At 41.2% G+C, this 26,575-nt stretch overlaps 1 protein-coding gene across 1 annotated transcript in view; it reads left to right on the forward strand.

The window, feature by feature from the left end:
- Positions 1–26,575, forward strand: part of SHANK2 (SH3 and multiple ankyrin repeat domains 2) — a 271,596-nt gene that overhangs the window by 90,701 nt on the left and 154,320 nt on the right. The window contains 3 exon segments of the mRNA XM_031061167.1: positions 3,740–4,049; positions 8,420–8,589; positions 20,486–20,599. Coding sequence (XP_030917027.1) covers positions 3,740–4,049; positions 8,420–8,589; positions 20,486–20,599 — 594 coding nt within the window.

Here is a 26,575-nt window from a genome sequence, read left to right on the forward strand (position 1 = left end):
GAGAGAGAGCGGGAGCTCTTTTTTTTTTTTTTTTTTCCCTTCTTCCTTTTTTTTTTTTTTTTGAGCAGCTCCAGTCTGTGCACAGTTGGCTCCCAGCTGACAGACAGAATGTGGGGTGGGCTTTGTCACCAGAACGCTGGGTACTGCATGCCCAGCTATGCTCGCAATTCCACAGTGCCCAGAAACCTGCTGCTTATGTCAGGGTGCAGCCAGCCTGAACACATAGAAATTGGGTAGCTTGATTGTTGGTGTTTTTTTTTTTAAATATTATTATTTTTTATTTTTTTAAATCTTTTTTTGCCTCTTTCTTGCCTGCAAAGGTTATATAATGAGGGGATTGCTGCTAAAGTAAAAAGGGAAAATGAAGTCTTTGTTAAATGCCTTCACAAAGAAAGAAGGTAAGCAATGAAAGCAGAACACTTTGATGTTTCAGACTGGTGTTTTCTTGTGTACATTTAATATGATGAGCTTAGTGACTCTATAATTAATCAATTCCTGCGATTTCTTTCTCAAAATTATTTGATGTTAGTCCGTTTAGGCAAGTGGTTATTAAAGCTGGATGTGACTTTATTCCTTTTAGGATTTTCTCTGAAGAATCAAGTAGTTATAAAAATGTTTTTGTTCCCTAAGAAATGCATTTGGAGACATGGAAGGATTTTCCTAGGTGAATTTTGTCAGTGAATGGTGCTGAATTGCACCTTCAGATGTATGAAGTGCCAGGAATAGAATTCAGAGAGCTGGAGGAAGGATTATGTGGTACTTTCAAGTATGCTTTTAGGGATGATAAATTTAAACTTTTGGGGCATGGAATTGGTTCAGGCATTTTCATGTCATTTTATATTAAGTGTTTTTCCCAAACAAGTTTTGCCACAGTTATTCTTGCAGTTCTGAAACGTGGTGAAATATTAGGGGAAAGCAGAGTCCAACAGGGACTAAAGCGTGGACATTTGCATTTCATCATTTTTTGTTGTAGTTCTGTTTTTTAATTGTGAAAATAATATAAATAATGCTGATAAGAAGCAGCTAAAAAAATACCCACCCACTTACAGTTTGCAGATTGCTGGGGAAAAGAAACAGTTGGGTGGAATATTAATCACTTCAGGCACAGAAATGCTTATTTTTAACTCTTTCTATAAAAGATTTGTGTTAGACACGCATCAATTGATGTAATTAGTTGTCCCCTTCCCTGTTTATTTCCTGTAGTAAAGGCTAATTTTGCTCGTAGTTCTCTCCTCCAGAATAGAACATTAATAGCAAAACAAAAGCTAAACTCTTAAATGGGATTGTAAAATGCTCCTGAGGTGTGTAAGGGAAGAAGGTTTCCTTTCCTCTGGTGCCTGGAGGGTGGTTTCTCCAATCTGTCAGTACAGATGTGCCCTGCAGCTCTGTGTCCGTGCTGTCACCGTGCCCTGGCACCCTGTCCTTGTCCTCCCTCCCCTTCCCACCAGCCTCTCCAGAGCCCCAGTAAACATCCCCAAAACGCTGGCAGGCTTTTGTTTTCTCAGCCTGTGCCTGGAAGGGCTGGGCAGGCTGCTTTCAGCTTAATGAGAAATTGAAATCTAAAGGTCAGACCCAATTTTTACTGAATCCAAGGCAAACTTTGGTGACCTGGGGGAACAGCATTGGAGCTTTTGGTAGCAAACCTGAGTGTGCCAAACATCCCCGGTACTCTGTGTGTTTTCTCCTTGACTGAATTCTGCTTTGTTGTACCTGGGAAAGATCCCCATCTTCAATGAAGTGCTTTCTGGAGCTGTATTCCAAATGTCAAAAATAAAGGAATGTAGAAATGTTGCATCTCTGCCCCACACATTGACCTAAGGGTCTGTATGTGCCAGTTTTGGAGATAAATGCTGTGAGTTTGCTGGAAGTTAGCACTAACTGGAGCTTTCACTGTGACACCTGAAGCACCAAGGTGCTCTCATGACACCCTCGGCTGCTTTGAAACCTTAAAGAAATATGGAATGAGAAAAAACTTGAAATGTCAGGAAAAATTATCCAGAGTTTCTTCTAGTTTCTAGCATAAGCATTGGACTTGTGTGCTGTCTCCCATTTAAAGCTTTTAAAGGCTATTTCCATTATTTCAAAGGAAGCCTGGGAATGAACTGAAGCCCTTTCTGTGCACGCTGTTCCCGTGTTTGGTTGTTCAGATGTTGTCGAGTTGTTTACTAGAGGAAGTTTCAGCTCACTGGAAATACAAAGGATGTTATTGTAAAATATTCAGAATTGTAATTGATAAACTGTAATCATAAACTGACTCTGGTGAAAATGATACAAACCATTCTTTTACTCGCAGTTCCATCTCTATTTTATGCTATAAATATGCTCTCAGTTTTGCACTGAAACCTTAAATTTTGCTTTGTTCTCTCAATTAAAGGCTCTATTTCAAGGCAGGACAGATTGATTCCTATCTATATTCATATTTATGTGAATTTATTTACTTGCACAGTATGACAGACATTCTTATTCTGGTTTTTTGTGTGGTTTTGAAGGGTATTGAATGAGTAGACATTTCTGGCTCTTTATAAATGGCACTTACTGGCACTTTAGACATGAAGGATGATATTTTGTGGGTCTTCTTTCCCAATTTACATATGATTTTTTTCTTTGAGAATTACAACAGCTCAGTGAAGCCCTCAGGATAGTGCCTGGCTGCATTTTGTTACTTATGCCACTGTGACTTTTTGGATGTAAATCTGTGCACTTTGGCTCAGCTCCTGTGACTCCATGAGCTCCACCGAGAGAAATTAATGAGGGCAGTTGCAATAATGGGGATCAAGGCCAGCATGAGGTTTTGGGGTCAATTCCTTTATGACAGGGCAGGAAATTCTATCACATCTGCTGATAACTGGGTGCTTTTTTATGAGGGAATTTGCCTTCTAAGTTGCACTTGGGACAAAGTGACCCACTGGAGTGGGAAAAGGAGATGTGGAAAATGGTGTGAATGCTTGTGTGAACCAGGAGCACATGTGGAGGGCTGGACCCTCTGCTCTGGGTGGGATTTGTGTTGCCTTTGCTTTGTTTTGTGTTGTGGCTCTTCCATTAAGGAGTTTCTTGGAGCCTTTGGATATCCTGGTGTTCCCCCTGGGACGTGGCACGTGACGGAGCCAGTGTATTACCCTGGGGTAATATGCTCTATATACCATAGTAATGGATGTGGTAGGGATGCCAGGATTAGAAAGAGGGGAATGCCTGGGGATTGCAGCAGTGTAATAGAGTTCTGCCAGGACAGCAGGCTGTGTCCTCGATTTTTAACCTGCAAAGATGGGGATAAGGTGACTGTTCACAGATTTCAGGTTAGGCCTGAACTTGAACTTAGGTCTGGACCAATTTGGGTACCAGCTGGGGGATGGAAGCTGCAAGTCCATGCATCAGGAATTCTGCTGGGCAGCCCCGTTCTGTGCATTTCTGACTGAATGGAAAAATGAAGCAGGAAAATGAACTTTCTGAGCCTCAAACTTGGCAATAATGAGGTGTTTCCCATTTCCTAGAGCACAGTTCAGAGCATTCAGCAGGCTAGGGGCACTGATGTTGCCTCACCACGTATTCAAGCCAGCAAACAGGTTCATGTTGCTCTGTTGTTTTTGGTTTAATGATGTTCTGAAGATAATTTGATCAGCTCTGCTGGCAAGGTGGAGTTTCTGTCTCTGCAGAAGAAACAATGCCATATGTTGCATGTGGTGGTAAACACACACAAATGTGAAACCATCTGAGATCACCCTCCGTGTCTCTCTTTGCACAGTGCCCTTTAGGGAGGCTCCCACCTACTCCAACAGGAGGAGGAGGCCTCCCAGCACCTTGGCAGCCCCCCGGATCCTGCTGCGCTCCAACAGCGACAACAACCTGAACATCAACAACCTCCCTGAGTGGTCAGCCTCCTCCTCTGCCTCTTCACACCGCAGCCTTTCCCCTCACCTGCTCCAACAGATGCAGAATAATCCCAATGGAACTGTAAAAACTGTGGGGAGTTACACTCCGTCCTCCCGGAGCCGCTCGCCATCCCTCAACAGGCTGGGAGAGGATGCCAAGAGGCAGCAGCACAGGCACATCAGGTGAGCTTTGGCTGTTTCACTGCACGAGGTACCCTATAGGCACCATGCTAGCCTGCCACATTCCTTTATGTTATTTGCACTCTCCAGAATGTATAGTTATTCATTCTCAGCACAGTGGACCATGCCCAAGTGTAAATATTTTAATTGGAAGCCCCAAAGCTGGCTGTTTCCTCACGGAGCTCCAGCAGCCAGGCAGACTTTCAAGTTCAGCAGTGACTTAACACAGTTTGCACCTCCAGCTCAAGATGCTGGCTCTGCACATCTTCCCACAGTTGAAATCAGGATTGTGTATAACAGTGAAGCAAACTGTTTCTGGGATACCTGGTCCCTTCCCAGAACTGTTGGTCATGCCTGGAACCTGTGTTGGAGCTGCTCAAGGGTGATGGAGCAGAGGCTGTTTAGGTTCTCTGTTCTGTAGGTGTGTGCTGAACCAAAGAGTGAAATAGAGGGAGTAGTGTGATCTAGCAGGCATTCTGGGCAAATATCCTGCAGCTCTGTCCCACTGGAGAGCAAATCCTGACTAATTAGAGTCATGTAGGTTTTGTAAGCCATGTAAAAAGTGGAGGGCTGGGGCTAAGTTTTGATCACTTATGGGGGCTGCAGCTTTGAGAAGGCACTGCCCTGGACTCAGGAACTCCTGTCAAATGGGAAAGAGATGGAGATGCACCAGGACAAGGAGTTAAAGTGCTGCAAAAAGGCTGGGAGGCATCAGAGCTGAGTGCTGCTGGAGAGAACCAGAGCTCACACATTTTGGCCAAGCACATGTGACTCACTCCTCATTTGAAAATCAGGCTTTGTCTGTTTTGTAATAAGTATATCTATCTATCTATCTATCTATCTATCTATCTATCTATCTATCTATCTATCTATCTATCTCTGCTGTTCAGACTAGAAAAGGAACTCAAAATTGTCAAGAAATGCAGCTGTTGGTTTCTCTTTGCTGTTTGTAGATGTAAGGGATGTTCGGTGGAGTTTTCAAGTCAGTAAAACAAAATGTTATGTAGCTGGCACTGCCTCTATTGCCTTGCCTGTTCCTCTGCTCTCCCTGGCCAAACTGCCAGGCACTGTTTGTGATGGAAACAATACTGCAGGATGGGGGATCTGGTGGATTGTGAGACAGAGTTGTCTGGCATGTAAGAAAGAGTGAAATTAAAGGGAAGGAAGGGGATGCAGATTCCATATACCAGTGGTTTCATGCAGCAAAGCAAGCTCATCTTGCTTTGTTGTATGTTAGAATAATGGCAAAAGTTCATTTGTGTATAATTTGTTCAGAGAATGAGTGTTGTTCTATTCCTCTGTATTCTGCTGATGCCCCCAGAGAGGGAGGTTCTACCTTAGAGTCAGTGATTATTTTAGCTGAATGGGATAAAAAGTGCATTTTCATCAATGTTCCTGGGATAACACGCTTCAAATTCTAGAAGTATAAACAATCAAAGGACTGGGGGTAATAATTAGAAATTTTTCTGATTAAGCAAACATTTACTTGCTTTGACTCTGTTCAAACGCTTTCCTCTTCCCTTTCTGAAAAGTAGCTCAGGTGACAATGGGAACCAATGCCTGAGAGTTTGTGGATATAAAATTTGGTCTTTCTCTTAGTGCATCAGCAGCACAGCTGCTGAAGCTGCTACCCAGCTGCAGAGTTCCCTCTGTGCCACCAAAACTTGTTTCAGAGAAGTTCAGAGTACGTACAAGTACTGAGAAGAGAGCTGGAGGCTCTCTAAATTTAAAGACAACTGAAAGGATTTATAAATATAATTTTTTCTTGCAAATAATGCCTTTTCTTGCCACAGGCCCATTTTGCAGTCAGAAATGGCACCTTATATGACACTTTCCTCACAGATTTTGTTTAACTGCATGACCACCTACTTACTGTTAGCTAAATGTGGGAACTGTTGCTGTCTCTGCTTATTATTTGCAAATAATAACAGTCACCAAGAAGCTGTTGCTCCCCTGGGATGGAAAAGCCCTTTTTGACAGAGCAGGAGGTTGGGTTGTAGAGCAGAAGCAGCCAGAAGGGGCACAGTGATGGAGAAGGTCAGGCTGTGACAAAGGGTTAATGGGGTCTGTGGGATTTGTGCTCTGGGGAGGTGCTGGAAAGCCATGCTGGAAGAGGTTCATGTGACCTTTGCAGCCCGTGTGGCTCAGGTGTTCTGTCTTCTCAAACTGAAAGAGGAGAGATTGAGATTGGGTATTAGGAAGAAATTCTTTCCTGAGAGGGTGGTGAGTCACTGGAACAGACTTTCCAGGAAAGCTGTGGCTGCCCCATCCCTGGAAATGTCCAAGGCCAGGCTGGAATAACCTGGGCCAGTGGAAGATGTCCCTGCCAATGGCAGGGGGTGGCGCTGGATGGTCTTAAAGGTCCCTTTCAAACCAAATTGTTCTTGATTCTCACAAGGCTGTTGCTCTTCACAGCAAAGTGGTCGGGAGGGGGGAAGCTGGGAATGAAAGGAAAGGGACAGCCTTTGTGTGGAACTTACCCCACAGAAATCAGTGAATGAGCTGCCAACACAGCCTCAGTAAGGGCTGAGCTGCCAAGGATGGCCACCTTCTTCTGGCTGAGAGGGAAACATGTCTACACCTCTCTTGAAATCTCTGCATCCTCCTCCTGCTCCTTCCTGGCATGGCACTTGCTGGGCTTGGAGCCCACGCTGGGGACAAGCAAGGGAGAGGAAAGATCTCTTTTTAAAAAGTCCTGCACCCCACGTTGCAGCCCTGATTTCCATTAGTGAGCCTGTTGCCTAAGAAGTTCTGCATTCCTTGTGTGGGTTTAATGTGCCATTTCCCTTTTCTCTTTCAGTGAGGGAGAAAATGAATGTATCTTCTATGCTCACAGTTAAAGTAGATGCTGGGAGATAACGCTGGGAATAGCTGCCACCAGACAAGGCAGAAACACAGCTTGATACAAGTGGAAATCAGATGTGTAGCTATAGTTTATAGATCTGGGTGGTTTTTTTTTATGGTGATGACTGTTCCTCCACTTATAAGGAAAAAGGAACAGAGCAAAAGAACTGAAATCTGAATGTCATCTTTTCCAGGCTTTCTTTAAACAACTGTGAGAGTTGGCTGAGGTTTCTGGTGCAAACTCCATCATAGACATGCAAGCAGAGCTCACTTCTAAACTCCTGAGTGGGGCTTACCATTAGCAGCATCCCTTCACAGTAACAGAACAAAACAAGGTGAAAGGGGCATGCAATTCCAAGTGGTGGAGTGGTTACTGCAGGAAAACAGGAGTGTTCCTGATAGGAAAGATCCAATAGGTGTGGGTTTGTATCAGCCTTCTGCACCTATTGACTTACTGGCTCCCATTTTGGTAGGAGACTGGTTAAAAAAAAAAAAAGGTGAAAACTCAGCAGACCCCAGCCCTTGTATTTCATTTTGCTTAAAGCAGTTTGAGATACCTTCTTACATGAAGGCAAGCAGAGTGTTACAATGCCAAAACAGCACTAAATCACCCTTCTTCCTTTGGCAGCCTAACTTTTCCCTATCAAACTCTATTAATAATTACTCGTTCTCATGAATATTTTCCTTTTCTAGACTTTGGTTAAGACTGCAAGGTTTTATGCTTTGGGGTTTTTTTGAAGTTGACTGCTAGTGTATTGCAAGTTTGTTATGATCTATCCTGTAGGTTTCCCACCCTCTTTGGTATTTGCCTCTTTCTCTTTTCATATCTTTTTGACAGTTCACTCATTTTCCCACAGGTTTAAGAGTGATCTTATGCATTGTTCACCACCTTTCAACAATTCCTTTTTTATACACCGTGACTGTGAGTTGGTGGTGACCTCTGGCTCTCCTGGGCACATTCTGGAGTCACTGAGTGAGCTGGTGATTGCCATCCAGAAGAAATAATCATTTGGAAAATGTTAACCACAAGCTTTGTGCAGACCTAAATTTAACCCTGGGCCTTGGAGTGATGAAGTAACTTGATTATTCAGTCCATTTAGTTAATAATTCAGTGATCTCACTTGTTCACTCTGTGTTACAAAGATATCCATTCCCAAGAACTGTAAATACAGACATTTTCAAGTCCCTCTGACAAATTGACATGCTGGCAATGTATGATGGGCATATAAATTTTGAATTTAATTAGGGCCTAGGAATGTGCAAATTTAATTTGCGGAAAAACTAAAAGCTTTAATGTTGTGTGTTTTCTGTCCTACGCCATTATGGTCAGGTGAATACTGATCATGTTTCATAGTGAAAGACTTCAACCCTTAAAAGCTCCTGTTTGGTATTTTTTCTGCAGGGTTAGATGTCTTACTGGGAGACATTTTTGTTATTCACTCCTTAATTTAATCTTGCTAATGTGATGGTAAATGATTAACTTTCCCCTTTTGAATAAGCCGGTAATGATTTTTCATTTCAATTTCCAGTGCCGTTTACAGTCCCAGTGCCAACAAAGATACTCTGTCTGCCTTGGATTATCAGGGTCCCAAAAGGAAGCTCTACAGCGCTGTCCCTGGGAGACTTTTTATTGTTGTAAAGCCATATCAACCTCAAGGGGAAGGGGAAATTCACCTGCACAAAGGAGATAGAGTCAAAGGTGAGCACCTAATTCATTTGGAATAAAACTTTTCTCCTGCTAGGTAGGAATTTTATGTAAAAGTTCTCTTTTACATGGGTGGAAATAATCTGTATGGTGAAAGTGCTTTTATGCATTTGTTTCTTTGCAGGATATTTTGCTTCTGGTTCTCTTTTGTAACCAATGCATATTTAGCTGCCACTTTCACTGTCTTCAAAGTGCTGCCACAACTCACAACTCTGTGCAGTAATAGCACCATTTTCTCTTACCCAGGGCACGGAATTTGCTGCTGGAGCCATTCCAGAGGCGCTGCTCCAGGGTTTTAAGGGGTTGTAAACCTGTCAGCTATCTAAAAAGCTCAGGAAGGGAATGGGGGTAAGGTCAGCTCTGCTTCAGGCCCTTTCCTCCAGGAACATTTAATTGGTTAAGTAGAAAATGTCCCCTGATGGGACTTGGGATAAGTGGGTTGGGAGAACCTCCTGTAAATTCAATTTTGGAGGAAGCATGGTGGCGCATGTGAAATTTCTGTTCACTACTGCAATTACATGCTAAGATCAGGTTTAAATTAAGGCCAAGCTTTGTTTTTGCTTTGAAGGCAGTCAATACATCCAAATACAGCTGAAAAAAGGGAGATAGGGTGTACAGGACTCACCTTCCCCAGAGTGAGGTGTGAGGCTATGGTTTTGTACATCCAGGTAAAACAGAATAAAAGAGACTTTGTGTTGGACCCATACAAATCAAACAACAATTATGGAAATCAAACAAAAGGGAATAAATTCAGTGTCCTAAATAAAAGTGTTAAGCAGCTGCAAATTTTCTTGCAAAGGGAACTACTTATCTCACAAAGGAAGACTTCAAATACCTCCTCCCTTGAGCCTGCAAACAGTAGCTGGAAAAAAAAAAAAGGGAGCCATTAGAAGGTATTTTTGCATTTTTATTTTTGGATGTACTGATTCTGAAGCATTTTTGAATTTAATAATTTCTGTTAACTCCAGCCCTCAGAAGGTGTAAGACAGAAATTTGAAGGGTGCTACACTTAAAGGTAAAACATGCAAAGTTAATTTTAAATGCAAGGACGAAGGGAGAAGGTTAAACTTAGAGTCTGAAGGGCTGAGAAGATAATTTTGCAGTTCCCAAGGTTGTTCCCTGATCAGGTAGGAAGCAGTGATTATGATCTCATGGTGCACATAGGATGAAATTTGGAGAGTACTAAATAACTTTCTCCACTCAGTGTTCACAGAGGTCTGGCAGGTGCCAGTGGACAAGGAATGAGTGGCTGCTCCGTGGCAGGTGTTGGACACAGAGATGTTCAATTGTCCTCTTGGATTTAAGGATGCAGGAATATTCTGTTTATGTAGAGGACAGGATAACAACCACACAGATTCTTCTCACCAGAATAAGACAACTCTGGGAAAGGACAAGACAGAAATTGTGTTTCCTCGCAAAAGAGGAAACACTGCAACAGGTTGCCTGGAATGCTGAATATTTTAGAGGCATTCCCTGTCTGGCAGGTGGTTTACCTTAGGTTTTGAGGCTATTTTATGCAAAAATGATCCCAGAATAAAGGATTTAAATTTCAACGAAATGTTTAATGTTTTTGAAAAATTAATTCAGGAGGCCTTGGTTCTAAATTACAGTAACAGTCACTGGAAAACATTGCAGGAAGGAATTAGTCCACTTTTCATGTTTTCACAAAATGGTGTAGCCTAAATGGAGAGCAGTGATTTTGGGAGGGCACTCTAAATGCTGAAATAAAAAATGCAGTTGTGGCTGGGGTTTTTTCTTTGTGGGGAAAATGTAAGTTTATTGAAAGTAACTCATTAATTATTACTGCCATTAAAAGGGGGATGTGCCCATCCTACATCAAATCATTCCTGCAGGGATTATTTTTTCAGCGTCAAGAATCTGATTTGCACATTGAATTGAAATCTGGCAGTGTTTTTGCAGGTCCATTTGTTTCAAAGCATTTTAGAGAACTTTGCTGCAGCAAAGTCTGGCGAGGTTTCTATAGGTGTCAGCCTGCTTTTGGGGAGGGTTTGGGGAAAGAACAAGTGTACACAGGGATTGTCAGTGTTACTCCCAAGGATGAAACCTTGTGAAATGTAATTTAAGGCTCTTTGCATGGCAGGGCTGGAACAGTGTGTGACGGGCTCCCAGAGCTAATCAAAGGGAAAACTTCCAGAACAAGATCAAATCCTATTTCGTGTTACCATGTCAATGGTTCCTCAGCTGCAGCAAAAAATATGTCAGAATGAACACGGCAAGGTCATGGAGAGAACAAAGAGTGCAGGGAAAAGACAGTGGTGCTTTAAAGAGGTCTCTGTTGTGTAACAGTATCCAAGAAGCTGCTCAAACTTTTTGTGCCAAAAACCCAGGTCCAATTAAATCTGGATTCCCGTCCCTGTTTCAGTCAAAATGTAATTATTGCTAGACAATAAGTGTAGTGATAGGACAAGGAGCAATGGCTTTGAACTGAAAGATGGTAGATTTAGACTAGATTTGAAGAAGAAATTCTTCCCTGAGAGGGGGTGAAGCCCTAGCACAGGTGGCCCAGAGAAGCTGTGACTGCCTCATTCCAGGAAGTGTCCAAGGCCAGGTTGGACACAGCTTGGAGCAATCTGGGATAGTGGAAGGTTACCCTTTCACTGGGAGAAGGCTGGAACAAGATGATCTTGAAGGCCCCTTCCAACCTAAACTATTCCAGGATTCTGTGATGTTTAAAAAAATTACTCCATGTGAGCAGGATGGGCTCCCTCTCCATCCTCCAAAAGCACAGGCAGTAGAACTCAGAGTCCTCAGTGCTGTGGGAGTGCCAGAACTGCTGACTATAAGGAGATCCTGCATTTTTTCCTCTTCCTGAGCATGAATTCTTGGTACTGTATGTATTTTATGTCTTTTACAGACTTACCAAGACCATGGCTCAGCCTGTTTGGGGTTTAGCAACTTGCTCTGTGCAGTACTTGGAGGAAATGGGAGAATATTAAACCCCATGGAATTCAATTTTTCCTTCACTTTGGAAACATCTTATTCTCACTGAGAGATGGAAAATCTTTGTCTTGGCCCCTCTCCTCTGCCAGCTTGGTGACTGCACTGCTCTGTGCAGGACACTGATGCCCAAGTCCTGGCCCTTGGGTTGCTCTGGGGAGTTCAAGCGTGGCCTGGCACTGGCAGAGAGATTGTGCCCCGTGTTCAGGCTGACCCTGGGGCGATGCTCATCACGAGTACATCCCATGGGACTAATCACAGCAAAGATGTAGCAAGGCATTTATTGCAGGGATAAAAACCCAGAACAACATATTAGAGAAAGGGATTACTTGGGAAATGTTTTTATGGATTTGCTTTTTTAACTTGGCAGAATTAGAAGGGTCACAGAGAGGGATGAATTCCTAAACTCTTGATGAAAAATCAGATGTTTCATCAGATGGAGATGAAGTAGAGTTGGTTTTTTTTTTTCTTTCTAAAACTGGTAGAAGTGTATCAGTGACAATAGTTCACAGTGTGTGATACAAGGAAACTGCTCAGAGAAATCTGTGAATGGGCAAGGTTCAAAGGAATGTAAACTAAACAAAATGGTCTTGTATTCATAGGATATTACGTAGCCTGTACAAAAATACCTGCTGTATTTTTAGTTGTTAGTCATACACACTGACATCATTTGTGTGTCTGCCACTCATGAGAGAGGAGCCATGGCTGCTTGCAAAAATAAATCTGATATCTTTATTTATACCAGAATTGCCCTAATCTTATGTTTTCACATAAATAAAGGAGGCCTAGTTTGATTTCTCACTGAAACACTTCTAATATTTTGTTTTTATATATTTTTTTCTTTCTTCCTTCTTTATCTGAAAATCCATAGCAATAAATCTGCTACAATCCAAATGCACACAAACATGTATAAAATATCTGCAAAATGAATTTGAATCAGCTTTTGTGTTCCTAAATTGAGTTCTTGCACTGGAAATTCAGTGGTCTCTTTGATAGCAAAACTCACAATGCAATGCTCAAAAGATTCTTTGTGAGCAAATTAGCAGTTTTCTTGTCCATGAAGATAAAGCAATAGAGAAGGTTTTTGGGAAGGTAACAAGTCTGAGTTCCAGGTGCAGACAGGCTCTGGTCACTTCAAAAATAAAAAATCAGAATTATTTTCAGAGTTTGGGTTATGGTAAAACATATTTAAAATGCACATGAACTATCCACTGATTTAGAAAGAAGAAACCCACCAGATTCAAATACTTTGAGAGCATTGGGAGCATTTGAAGTCTCACCCTGCTCACAGCTTTGTTTTCATGGTCTCCCCAGATCCTTCTTCTTTCCAGGCTGCCCTGCCACAGCTCTTTCAGCCTTTTCTAGTGCCCATTTTATGGAAAACCAGGGAGTTATTTCAGTATCTCAAATATGCTCCAACAGACTTCCATGAGCCCTCTGAGACGCCTCTGGTGCGGGCACATCCCAGCAGGGTTGTGGTAACCCAAATGCAGCTCTCAGCTCCATTCCTCGGGGTCAGAGGGGCAGGAGTAACTCAGCAGCAGCAGCTCAAGCATCTGCTCTGGGCAGGAAGTCAGTAGTTCTGTGCAGCAGAAATATTGACCCTTGTGACTCTGCTTTTATTTCAGCGTGATCTCAGCCAGCAGGGCAATCCAAATATATCACTAACATTTTCATTTCTTGTGAAATCCACTTGTAAGTCATTTCGAAAAAGAAAGATTATTAAACCCCTGCTGTGCTCAAAGATATTGCCAACAGACAGTGCTTGTGGGCAGGAGGAAAGTTGGTCTCCTGAGCTTTTGCACTTGTTAGATTAGTAAACAAAATACTGGGAAGGGAAGAGCCTCAGAAAGGCTGTTCTGTTTCTTCAAGAGCATTTTGTACCTTGTGTGGGTAAGTGTGGCAGCAAAATTGAACCTAAGAGGTTTGCAAGGTATTGTTCAGCTGCTCTTTACATGAAGGATGAAATGAATGTGAAACAGAATATTAATCTTACCCAGGTTCACTGGTCTGTTTTGCTTCCTTTCTGTCTCCTGACTTGAATGGTTTGATTTCAGTTCCTAACATGATAAACTATGGCTCATCACAGGTCCTATTTTAACTCATTCCTTCAAGCTGCTTGTGCCTGAAGAGCAGGACAGAGTGGTGCTGTCAAAATGTAACAAAGACCTGGCCTTGCTCCTGCTCCAGCAGGAGAGTTCTCTTTGCTGTCAGAGGCCATGGGAAGGGATCAGGAGGTAAAAGCATCCACAAATCCCCTGTCATCGTGCTTGGCTACATCCTTTAACACATCCTTTCTTGAGTAGTCAGCAACTGGCCTGGAATATTCAGGGGACAGGGAGCAGCAGGAGTCAGAGAGGAGCTGTGAGTGCACCAGTGTGCTGCAACACAACACTCCAGGCTCTGCATCTAGCTTGGCTTGGGGCCCCTTCTCCATTAATTCTCTCTGAATTTCCCTGATTTCAAGTTTGGGCATCACTGTGGAGAAGGGCAAACTTGACTCTGACTGCACCTTCCTCAACAGAGCTGGGGATTGTTATAAATAAGAAGCTTGACTAGGCCAATATTCAAGCAGCAATCAATTTATTAATTAATATGGTAAAGCATGAGCAATACAACACTGGGTACAGTGGGGGAAGTCTTCCCCCCAACTGCACACCCATAGTTGAGGCTTACAGGTATTTATAGGGGTGCTCATGAGCTTTCTCAGCAGTTTCTGTTCCCAATTTTTACTCCTCAGCAGTTTCTATTCCCATTTTTTACGTCACAAATTCTATACACTGTTGTGATTTAGTGTTTCTCAGGATGTATCCCAAAAGGAGTATCCCAGGTGGTGGTGGTCTGGTTTCCAAAAGAAGGAAGAGAATCCCATCTGGTGAAGTCCAGCTCCCCAGATGTGGGTCCACGTTTTAATTGCAAGGACTATAAATCTCATAACAGTGATGTCCAGCTTCCCTTGGTTAAAAGTATTAATCATTGAGTTGATGTTCATCTTCCTTTCTCAAGCTGCTTTTTGCTGCTTTATTAAGGCATGAGATAAGCATGTTTCCTTTATATATATTCCAAAGCTATAGTTTCAAGGATACAAGCAATATTCTAAAATTATACTTCAAAAGGTTATTATTGCAAAACTCTTTAAGGCTTAACTACAAGCAAAGAGCAACATCCTTAATGCTTTAATTCAAATGCTCCTGAATCAACCAAGATTAATTGTGAATGAAGGATAGGTTCAAAGGCCTTCTTCCATGCTTTACTTTCCTCAGTTATTATTAGAATTCATCTTTATAACTGTCCCATGGTCGGTTTCCACATATATCACAATCACATATACACACATTGCCTGTGTACCTGACACAAAACACAGCTTTGTATTTCACAGGATCAGAGGGTGGATTTTTGCAAAACCCACATCAGTGCAGATTGATTTCTCACACTGTTTCCATCTCTCCCTCACCATCTCAACTCTATTTCATAGACACGTAAAAAACAGGTGATCTTCATAGAAACTTTATGGCAAGGGGAAAAAGCTCCCACAGAGGGCCAAATGTTGAACAGCACAGCTCAGTTCTATTTCAACTGAGCCATATTTCCTCAGATTTAGAGGATTATGTGCAGCTTATTGTATTTGTAGGTTTGACGTAGGGAGTGGTTGCTCTGTTAGTAGCCCCAGTCATCTTCTCACCCTGAGGTTCTTCTCCTGAAGTGCTTGTTTGCACTGTTTCTTTCCTGGGAAAGCAGAGGTGAAAAAAAGATGAAGAGGTGTTTGAAGTCAGGATCTCTGTGTTATCTCCCTAATTTTGTCAGCTCCCATAACTCAAGCTGGGAAGGAACTGCTGCATTTCCTTGTCCACCACAAGAAATGTCTGTAGGGCCACAGCCCAGTGTGACTGCTCAGGTCAATTAGCCAGAATCATTACCTGCAGATACACGAGGCTGCCCTTCCAGGCTGTGGGTGGAGTGCCCAGGAAGGTCTGTGTGTGTGTGCTGGAACCTTCCCTGTGCCTGGCAGCAGGGTGAGGGGCACTGAGCTCCTCCCCACGCTGCTGCTGTGACCTCAGGTTCTGTCAGGCTCTCTCAATGACATCTCTGGGAGCCAGAACCAGCCTGCCCAGGAGACAAAACAGCCAGATCCTGCTCAGCATCCCTCACTGAGGCAGGGAAGGATTGCTGTCAGGAGCCAGAGTCAGAAAAATCCCTGTTTTTAACAGAGAACACGATTAAGTTGTAACTTGTGCTGACCTTCATTTATGTTGTACGTAAAGTCTGTTTTCACCAAATAATCACAGAATCCCAGGGTGTTTTTAGAGATTGGAATGGACCTTAAGGGTCATCCAGTCCCAATCCTTGGCTTTGGACACATCCAGGGATCCAGCCTCCAATAAGTATTCCTGCATAGATTGTCTGTCATTTGGAAGCTCTCCTGCCAAAGACAAATAATTCTGAATATTTATGTCAAACAACAGCTATTTCAGCAAGGGAAAAGCCTAAATCACAATGTTAATTATTTCTGAGAGAAAAAAGTTAGGTCTACACCAATTAGAAATTAAAAATCTCCTATATTTCAAAGAAGAAAATTGAGATGAATTTTACCTTGGGACACAAACCCAGAGTTTTTACATCAGCACAGGCTGCTTCAGCTGTTAATTTTTTTTTCAGTGGATTTCCAACTTTATACTTTACTTTCATTCTGTTGATTTTTCTTTTTTTTTTCTGCTGGTTGCAGAAATGTTCTTTTTTCCCCAGAATATGGTCTCTCATTCCCAATCCATATGATTATTTATTTTCCCAATAAAGAAGAATGCAGTTTATCCAAGCAATAAAAATTGATTTAGATATTATAAAGACATTTTAGGTACAGGCTGTAACAGCTGTAAAGACATTGGCCTGAATTTGGCTTTAAATTTCCTTGACATTTTTGCAAATAAGGCTGCCTGGAAGAATTTGCTCCTGGGCATTTCAATATCACAAGGAAATAGTAGTCACCATGATTTGTTTGGGAAAAATACTTTCATTTCTTGTTGGGGCATGGAGGGAGCTGTGATGTGGGAGGATACAAATTCTATGTTCTTTTGATTTAAATGATTTTGATGGTATATTGAGTAATTAATCTGTTTGAGATTAGTATGTTATATTAATATCAATTGCAATAGATACATTGCCAATAGACTTAAATTTGCGAGAGACAAAGCATTCTATGCTCTATTCTATTAATTTTATAATAAATAATATTGTTAAATATTCTATATATTTAATTTTCTGGCAGAATCTCACTGATTTTAAGTATAATGCTTTAAAGAAATGAAATACAAGCTCCTGATTGTCACCTGCCTATCCATGTTTTCCTGTTACCCACTTTGGTGCTTATCCAATTTTGCTTTGCAGTTTTGTTCATATAATTGGACACAACTCCTGTTTTAAACCACACTTTTGTTGTGAAAAGATGTCTCAGGATACCTGATGTTACAAGAACCTTTATTTCACTCTTACAACATCAGATTCTTTTTGTAATTCAGGTTGTGTGTGAAGAGCATCTGACCTGCTTTTGCCATAGCAACCACACCTTTCGATTTTACCAAAGGAAAAGTGAAAACCACTGGAAATTAGAAAGCCTTATTATTAATTTTGGGAAAGTTATCCTTTCATTTACCATTGTTTTGTCCTTCAGCAGGGAAAACATTGATTAGAAAATCTCTTGCTGGTAACAGATTATCTGTTACAGTGAGTCTCTTAAACACTGTTGGGAGAGGAAAGATAGAAATGAAGACCTTATTCTAAAAAAACCATTCATGGGTACAATAGATAAATTACATTTTTCTATTTATCCTTTAAGTTCCCCACTTTGGAGTGAGTGAAGTGTTGCCAGTTTTTATAGATCTATACTTTATTATAGCCTTGACTCATGCTGCAGAATTTCTTATTAATGGCACCACGTGAGGGGGAAGAAGATCATTTCAAGGTTTTAGGGGATGCAGAACCATCTAGGGCTCAATTTCTGCATTGGAATATGAGCTTCTCCCCCATATCCACAGCAATTTATCTGTCTCTGCACATAGCTGAACCCAGGGCTGTCCCTCATTTGCTTCTTGTGTCATCTTTGTGCCTCTTGCAGCTCCAGCAGGCTTTCCCTCCTTCTCCTGGCCCCCAGCAGGAGGTTTTTCCCAGAATGCTGAAGGCTGCCTGCATTCCAGCAGCACTCATTTCACCCTTCCACTTCTTTTCCATGGATGTTATGTCTTCAGGCAGGACTACACGTGTTTTTCCTTTGCTCTGGCTATTAGTGATGGCTAATAGTCAATAATTCATGTAATAATGGGCTAAAATGGGTCTGGTTCTGCTCCGTAGGAATGCTTTTTCACCCTGCACTCACAGACAGTGTTCCAAGGCAAATTTCATTTCCCAAAAGTGTTGATTTGCATCAGCTGCTCCTGCCATAAACACATGAAATCACTCCATGGGTTTGAAATACCCAACTTCTCCTTACTGTGCCTCTCTCTTTCTAGAGCTGGAATTGGGAGTGTCAGCAGATCTGACAGATTAATAAAATACCAAATTAGGGAAGTCTGTCTCAACATCTAAGTAGTTTTTGTTCTGAGCATCTTGCCACTTTGTGGAGTGAAATCCAGGACTGAGATTCAGTGCTGAAAACTCCAAAAAAAAAAAAAAAAAAAAAAAAGGCAGCTAATTACTGGCAATAGGACTCTCACTGTCTCACATTTGGAAATTTCTTTTGGATGGAGTCCTACACTCTCTTTTATGACAGAAATTAAACTACTTTACAGTTGGATTCTACAATGATTCTAATATATACATGTCGGTTGTTAAGTTTTCCTGGTTCCTTATCTCATATCTAAGAATGCTTTCTTATGTGAGCAGATGTTACATTGTTAAAAATGTATTGGAAGCTGCTGAATTCCCCATTTCTATTGGATGGATGATCAGGGAATGTTTTATGTAACACTGAATTATCAGATGGACAATGTGTGTTAGTTCATGTGTACAGGCTTTAAATATTTTTAACAACACCTGGAATACAGTAACATATTTTTTCATTAATTATGCCCCATGTTTATATTTTTTTTAAAAGACATGCTAATATTTTTTAATTCAGCTCTATTTTCAGTGTAGAGTTTTGGTGTCATCCAAGGTCAGTGCCCTCCCCCGTATCCCATAACTTGCTAGGTTTATAGGAGTTATAGATTATAGGTTTTCTCATATATGTCAGAAAGGTTCTTGACAAATTGTGCATTTGGGACCCATCCAGGTGTAGGACTTTTCTTTAGTGGATGTTTCCTGGGACTTAGTATGTACTTTTTACTGTGGTGGTGTGTAAATATGCAGCTCATGGAATCTGTCTCTTGGAATATACTACATTAAAAGGCTTAAAAGTGACATATTTATAAACATTTTGCTGTCAAATGTCTCTGTTAATAGATGGCCATGCTCTGTAAGTAATACCACAAATAGCTGAAGGTTGCATTAATAAAAACCCTGGTAAACATTTACTTTCAAATGCAGTTTTACAGCTCCTGGTGTCTCAAACCAGACTGCTTTCACATTACCAAGAATTTTTTTTTTGCTTTTTTGGGGGGCTCTAATTAATTTAATTTTCATCCTGCTCTGTACTAGTGCAAATCAAGTTCAGCTCCAATGCCCCTGAGTCACAGCAGCTGCACTGATCCTGAGTTCAATTGCAGCCAGGCAGAGACCAGGGTTTTAAAGTCTGGCAAGGTTTTAACAGTGCCAGAAGTGCTGGTGTTGGAGACCATCAAAGCAGCTCTCCTTTATGTCCCTGTGCACTGAAATACCCTGCAGAGGCAGGATCCCAGGTACTGGAATCCCTCAGCAGAGAGATGGATTTGGGCTAGTTAGCCTTGATTTTCAGCAGGGGCATTGGGGCTGAGCTGGCACTCAGTGGATGGAGCTGGGCTGATTTTGGGAAGCTCTGAGAACCTATGCTGTGTGTTTGATCTGTATTCCCAATCAGCCTGGTTTTGTTGATGTATCACCTTTGTTTCAATATTAATGTACAGATGTATTTTACAGATTAATTACAGGTTAGAGATTAATTACAGATTAATTGTATTAATGTACAATGTCTTCTAATATATAGTAAACATACAGCGGTTTGCAGAAACTTCTGTAATACTAATTTAAACACCATAGCAAGTATTTAGGGTCCTTCCATCACCATAATTCACCTCCAGTTGCTTACTTTACAATTCTTGCTCTGCAGGCTTTTGTCACAATCCTTCTGAGTCCTAGAATTAATATCAAAATAATTAGAAGTGCCAGATAAAAGCCTCTTCTCCTATTGACAGACCATTCTCCTCCATATTGTTGTTTTCTTTTACAGAGAAAAAAATCATTGAAATGTTTCAAAAGGCATCTCCATTGTAGATCTCACCTATGGGAGGTTCAAGTGTTTGCTGTGTATTCCAAACCCTTAAATCATATTACTCAACTCGCATTGCAAATCCCTGGAGCTACCCACTAAATCAAATAATGTGTTTCCTTAGGAGGCAGGAAAAACAGGAGATATCAAAATATGTATTATTAAAATCCATTTCAGTGTGGGTGCAATTTGACAATGGATTCAGCACTTCATTTCAGCAGACAAGACAGTGGTTTTTTTGGTAGTGGTATTACCATGTATTTATCCTTGATTAATCCAGCAATGAGAACACTGAAAATGGAAACAATTGTGTGAAGGCCAAGGAAACTTGTGGTAAATAAAAAAAAATTGGGGACTGGTTGCAAAGACTGAGTAGGGAGGGTCCTGCTTGAAGGTTACTCTGTGCCTGTTTTGGGAATACCAGCATTAGTTATTGCACAGTGTTTGCTAGTTTCCAAGGATTACTGAAGGTGTAATGCAAGAATTGTGTATTTGTGTGAGGAGGCAAAGTGTAACACTGCCTGTGTCTGCCCTGTTTAGTGCTGAGCATCGGAGAAGGTGGATTCTGGGAAGGCAGCACCCGGGGACATATTGGCTGGTTTCCTGCAGAGTGTGTGGAAGAAGTTCAGTGCAAACCAAATGAAAGCAAACCAGGTAATCACATCAAGCCCCTGTTGAACCCTAATGTGACAGATGACACGTGTCTGGCCCAACAGACACATCAGGGCCTTTGTGCACTGCTAGAAATCGGAGAATTGGATAAAGCTGAGCTGCTGAGCTAAAAAATACAGGTAGGTTTATTGATTGGATTTTACTGTCCAAGCAAACAGACTTTCTCATGAGGAACTATACTGGGAAGTACCAAAGCTTTTACACAGAGCTGTATGCAGACATTTTGTATAGGATTATGATGTTTTTTATTTTCTAAAGAGTGGAAGAATGTCTAGTGAGACAAATAAATAAGGGAAGAAAACCTGGCCAGTCATGTCCCAGTCTGAGGGAGTCATACAATGCATTTAGCTCTTGTTCACAGCACTGTTAACCTTTCCCTGAATGCTAGAGGAGGCATCCTTTAGTGGGATATCCCATACCCATCCCTACTGATGACAAAGGAAATGGAATCCTCCTTTATCACACACGTGTATTGCCACAAGTAACTTTAAGCAAGGAGCCTTTATAGTCCTGGTATAATAAAAGAAATGAAATCTACATTAAAGCAGGTTATTTTAAGAATTACCTACCATCTCATCATTTCTCTGCTTTTAAGAATTAAGATGTGAGGACATCCTCTCTAATTAAGAGCTCATTATAAATGAGCTCTGAGAATATAATTAATGCTCTCCAGGAGTGTATGAAGTCTGAAATCATCTATTGATGTGTTTTTAGATCTCTGTTGTATTGATTAAGAACTTCTGGCATTGCACAGATGATACACTAAAATTTGTTCATTGTATCGTTAATTTACAGATGTTATTCTTTTATGCATGTCATTATAAACTGCAAGGTATACTTTTCTTTTTTTTCCCCTATGTGGAGAGGTTGTGCTTCCTTTTCTATCTCCCTTTTGAGAGGGGAAAAGAGGAGGAGGGAAAACCAGATCTAATATTTGGAGAGAATGGATCCAGGCTCTGAGAATAGAGGGAGAAGAGTTGTGTAGCTCTTCAAAGGGCTTGAGAAAAGTCAGAATTTAGAGATGGAGATGTATTAAACAAAGGAAGATTGAGGCTGGAATTGCCCTGTGTAGGAACAGTAACCCTGCATTAAATTTGAGCTATCCATTTGTCTCCAGATCTGTAGAAAGTTCTGAGGGCATGAAGTGAAGTTTAAAGATAAGGAAGAAGTTTTGCATGTTTTTAGTGATTTTGAAGAGAGAGTAACCAAAACTGTTTGTTATGAATCCTTAAAGACTTCCTTGAGAATTTCTTCAGGAGGTAAATTCAGTTTGTGACAGGATTGTCTTAATAAACAAAGATTATTTTTTGAGCAAGAATGTCTTTGATCATTCAAAGGAACACAAAAATTAAGAAAAGAATTGTCACAAGAGGAGCAAAAGGATTATGAAAGCTGGAAGCAAGAAATGAATATAAACAGAAGCATGTTACAAATTTTCTGACATGAAATTACGAAGACTTATGCCATGTGTCTGGCAAAGCACTAGACATTTACTGTAATTTATAACTATTGCCTTCTTTCTGATTGTTTTCCTGTTTGCTTATGGTACAGTGGGAATAATAATGTTAACATAGCTTAAGGTTTTAAATATGCCATTCTTCTACTCTAAAAAGGATGAAAATGTAATTAAATAGGAGCAAAAGGGACACATTTTCTCTGGCAGTGAACTTGTGCACTCCCATATTTTGCTGGGCTGTCTCAAAAAGTGTCCTGCACCCAGAATGAGGTTCAGTGCTTCTGTGAGGAATGTGATAGAGGTTGGAGCTGGGAGGGAAATGAAATATATGGAATGCACACTATGTGCCATATTATTATTGAAATATCGCATGGAGTGAAAGCAGCTGATCACAGAATTGCTCTGTGCATTCCCTCTGCATAGGAAACAAAGGGAATGAAAGGGAAAAGCTTTATAAGCAAAAATCATCCAGTATTCCCTCTGAGTAAAAATGAAGAAGTAATTTAGAAAAATGTGTTAGGCATGGTGAAATGATTAGAAATTAAATTAGGTCTGTTGGGATTGCTGAAAGAACATCAGCTGAGAAACATCACAAACTTGTGCCTCTTGCAAGAATTTGCATCGTGGTCTTTGCAAAGCAGCAGAACTTCTTATGATAATGATTTAGAAAGTAGATCATTTAAATGTGGAGGAAATGAAGCTCAGACTCAGCTTTTTCCACACCAGCACCACAGCAACAGTTCTTTTCCCTCAACAAGATTTAGGAACATTTTTTCCAGCAGCTTCCCTTTGCTATTAAGTTTGAACAATTGTGTTTAATAGAGGCTTGTCATTTGCACACCATGAGTGAAGGAAAGAGGAATAGTTCTTGGAAAAAACAAACTCCAATTAAACACTCCAGGCCCAGTAAAACTGCTGGGCAGGTGTTTCATGTCAGGCTGATGTATAATCTCCCTTCTAAGGAAAGTTCCATTTTTAAGGAACTTTATTGCAATCCCAACTGTTCTCTGGAAGTGGGCAGGACAGAACAGCACCTGGTTCCTGTGTTCTCCTCAAAGATACCATGCCAGCTTGGCAGGTTCTGTTTTCCAAAGAAAATCATATTGGCTGGCATTAATTCTACTTCCTTTCTTTTATCCTCCATTAATTGAGACTTGTAGGAATTGCTCCATTATTTTGCTAGGGTTGATGCCAGGTCTATGGGCTCCCAGTTATCCAGATTGTCTCATTTGTCCTCTAATGGCACCAGCACAGGACCTGCTGCTTTCCAGTTTAAAGTCCCCTTGATATTTTGAGATCCAATGGAAAAAGAACAACAACAAAGAAAAGAAAATCATTATTGTGGTCTGCTAAATTCTTTTGTCTGCTTTTAAAAAATTCTTACAAACAAGACTTTCGTGCTACCTTGTTTTTAAAAGTGCCCGTTTTTGGCATTTTGAAGCCAGTTTTTAACATTCTGCAGAATTATTCTGAGAGTAGAAATATTCTCTCAGATGAGGTTGGCACATCATCATGCATTTTACCTGCTCAAACAGAGAATACAAATGTCACTATTTACTCTTTCTGCATTAACAGTTATCTTGTGTTATTCAGAAATGAGCCAATTCAATTTTGAAATGTCTTTCTATTCCGAAATATGTTAAATTTTTTTCTTGTTTTTTAATTTCTTTTCTAAAATGTTCTGGGGAAGTTGAAAAAATGTTTCTCCTGCTTTAATTTAGATGTTTCTGTTTGCTTTTCTTCCATCATAAGGTATTACATGAATTTGAAAGACTTACTACATAAATGCTTTCTATTACACTTGTGATTTTATGCTCCACATCCTTCAGAATTCAGGGCTATCTGATTGCCCACAACCGAGGTGAAGTATTCATTTTCAGGCTGGAGTTATCTTTCTCTACATTCCAGCTTTAACACTTATTGTTCCTCCCTCCCTAAAGTGCCAAATTTTACCAATGATACTGATATAAAGGCAGACTTTATATCTGATTCAGATTCTTGCTGTCTTTCAATTCTTAGCCTCCTCAATGCACCTTTCCTTGAGTTCCAGCCTCATTTTTAATATTTTCTTAGGAAGAGTTTTCATTCCATAGCCTCCTTCGTGCCTTTTTCTATCCTGTGCCCTTGGGATACACCTTATTAGCAGCTGTGGGAGTGCTGTGCTGGGAGTTTATTTCAGATTAGGTCTGATGCAGGCACGTGGCTGCAGTGACCATGAGCAGATCTCCTTTTTCCAGTCAGGGATCTGAGCTGTGCCAGTCCCGGGGGCTGTGCCAGTCCCAGAGGCAGCACTGGCAGGGCACATTCCCAGCCCTGCTCTGCCCATGGAGCTGTGCCCGTGCTGACCTCTAGTGTCACAGCAGACTCTGCCAGGCTCCACGCTGCCTTTTCCTCCCCAAGGTGGCGCAGAGGCATGGGATATTTGTGTTGGGAAAGGCCTGGATCAGGAATAGTGTGGCCAGCAGGAGCAGGGAGGTCATTCTTCCCCTGTACTTGGCATTGGTGAGGCACACCTGGAATGCTGTGTCCATTTATGGCCCCTCAGTTTGGGAAGGACGTTGAGATGCTGGAGCACATCCAGAGGAGGCAACGAGGCTGGAGAGGGGCTGGGAACACAAACCCTGTGAGGAACCACTGAGGGAGCTGGGGGTGTTTAGTCTGGAGAAAAGGAGACTCAGGGGTGACCTTATCACTCTCTACAACTCCCTGAAAGGTGGCTGTAGTCAGGTGGAGTGGGTCTCTTTCTCCAGGCAGCACTGACAGAATCAGAGGACTCAGTCTCAAGCTGTCAAGGGAAATACAGGTTGGATATAAGGAAAAAGTGTTTTTATAGAAAGAATGATAAAGTACTGGAATGGCCTGCCCCAGGATGTGGTGGAGTCACCATCCCTGGATGTGTTTAGGAGAAGGCTGGATGTGGCACTTGGTGCCATGGTTTAGTTGAGGTGTCAGGGCATGGGTTGGACTCGATGATCTTGAAGGTCTCTTCCAACCCAGTCATTCTGTGAATTTTGTGAACGCTGTGACCTCAGTGATCACCAAGACCACCCTGTCAGCCAGGCTGAGTGCCGCCTCCAGTCCCTTCCTGAGCACAGTGCCTGTGCTTTTGTTTGGTATCCCTTATTCCTGAATTTCCAGCAACTTGAAAACATAGTGGCAGATTATCCAGGAATAGCAGAGTTCCCTTGCAATTTCTTTTTTACCTATGTAACCATACACAGGTGTTAAAAGCAGAAACTGCAGCAATCCTTGTCTAGCATTCCCTCTCGATCCCAGAAGTTACCAAACAAGTCCAAACTGTGTTAATAAAATGCATCCTTTTGCTGTTTCTGAAGCAGACAATTTTCTGTTTTCCACATTCTTAGTTTTTAACGCCCCATGCATTCAGTAAAACCAGATTTGTTCCTCATTTCCACCATCCCTTTTTATAATTAGCACAACACCTTCCCAGGCAGTCGAGCCAGCCAGGCTGCTAGAAAATGGATTTGCCTTCCTGCAAGAAGGAAAGATGCTTTACTGTGGGCTGAGGAGCTGACATCTGTACTGGACTTCTAGAAGGACAGGAGTCTTGGTTTCCCAGATTTGCTGTCTGGACATAATAGATATCCATATGTAAAACCAGTGCCTTATCCCATATAATTGACTCTATGATTCTGTGTTAAACACAGCAGTGGAGGGACAAAAAACAGATAAAAACTCCCTTTTCATCCAGGCTAAATGGCCCACCTTTTATAAATGACCCAGATTAGCAAAATCCTTTTTAACAAATTATTCTTTATTTGTTACGATCGGTTCTGGCTAATTTTTAGCTAGAAAGGCAACTGAAGAATAAATAGAAATGTTGTGGTGGTTATTAGAACTCTGAACAATTCTATGCACAAATAACTTTGGAAACCACTAGATATAAGTGGGTTTCAATGAGACAGAAGAGATGGTATCTCACCAAATGAGCACCCAAGGGTTTTGATAATAAATTTTGATAAATTCTCCTTCCACAAGATTTCACCTTGAGTAGAAGGTGCCTGTGTACCTGTGACAGAATTATTGTGCAACTTGAACTGTTTGGTGTGAGCAGCAGCAGTTAAGGACAAAACATTGCTGCAGCTGGAAGGACTAAATGGAAGCAGTATAAAAGAAATTTATATATATGAGGGAAAGATATTTTTGTTGGGAAAGTTAACCACAAACATTGTCCTGGCAGTAGTGTAAGGAGCTACAAAGTTCTGAGAGCTGGGAAATATGTTCTGACTTGACAGTGCAGGCTGGACTCAATATGGCCAAGAGAATATAAAGCCAAATTAAAATCAAACTGAAAAGGCAAGATTGCCTCACATGTAGTTGAAAAATTGTGCTGTGATGCAGATACAAAGGCAGCCATTTCAAATGGGTTGAAAACTCAAGGGATGACTATTACACCTATATTATATTATATTATATTATATTATATTATATTATATTATATTATATTATCCCAGTCAGGCTCTGAAGGTGGGATCCCATTG

This window comes from Geospiza fortis, unplaced genomic scaffold (genome assembly GCF_000277835.1).
Source record: "Geospiza fortis unplaced genomic scaffold, GeoFor_1.0 scaffold590, whole genome shotgun sequence".
Classification (NCBI taxonomy): Eukaryota; Metazoa; Chordata; class Aves; order Passeriformes; family Thraupidae; genus Geospiza; species Geospiza fortis.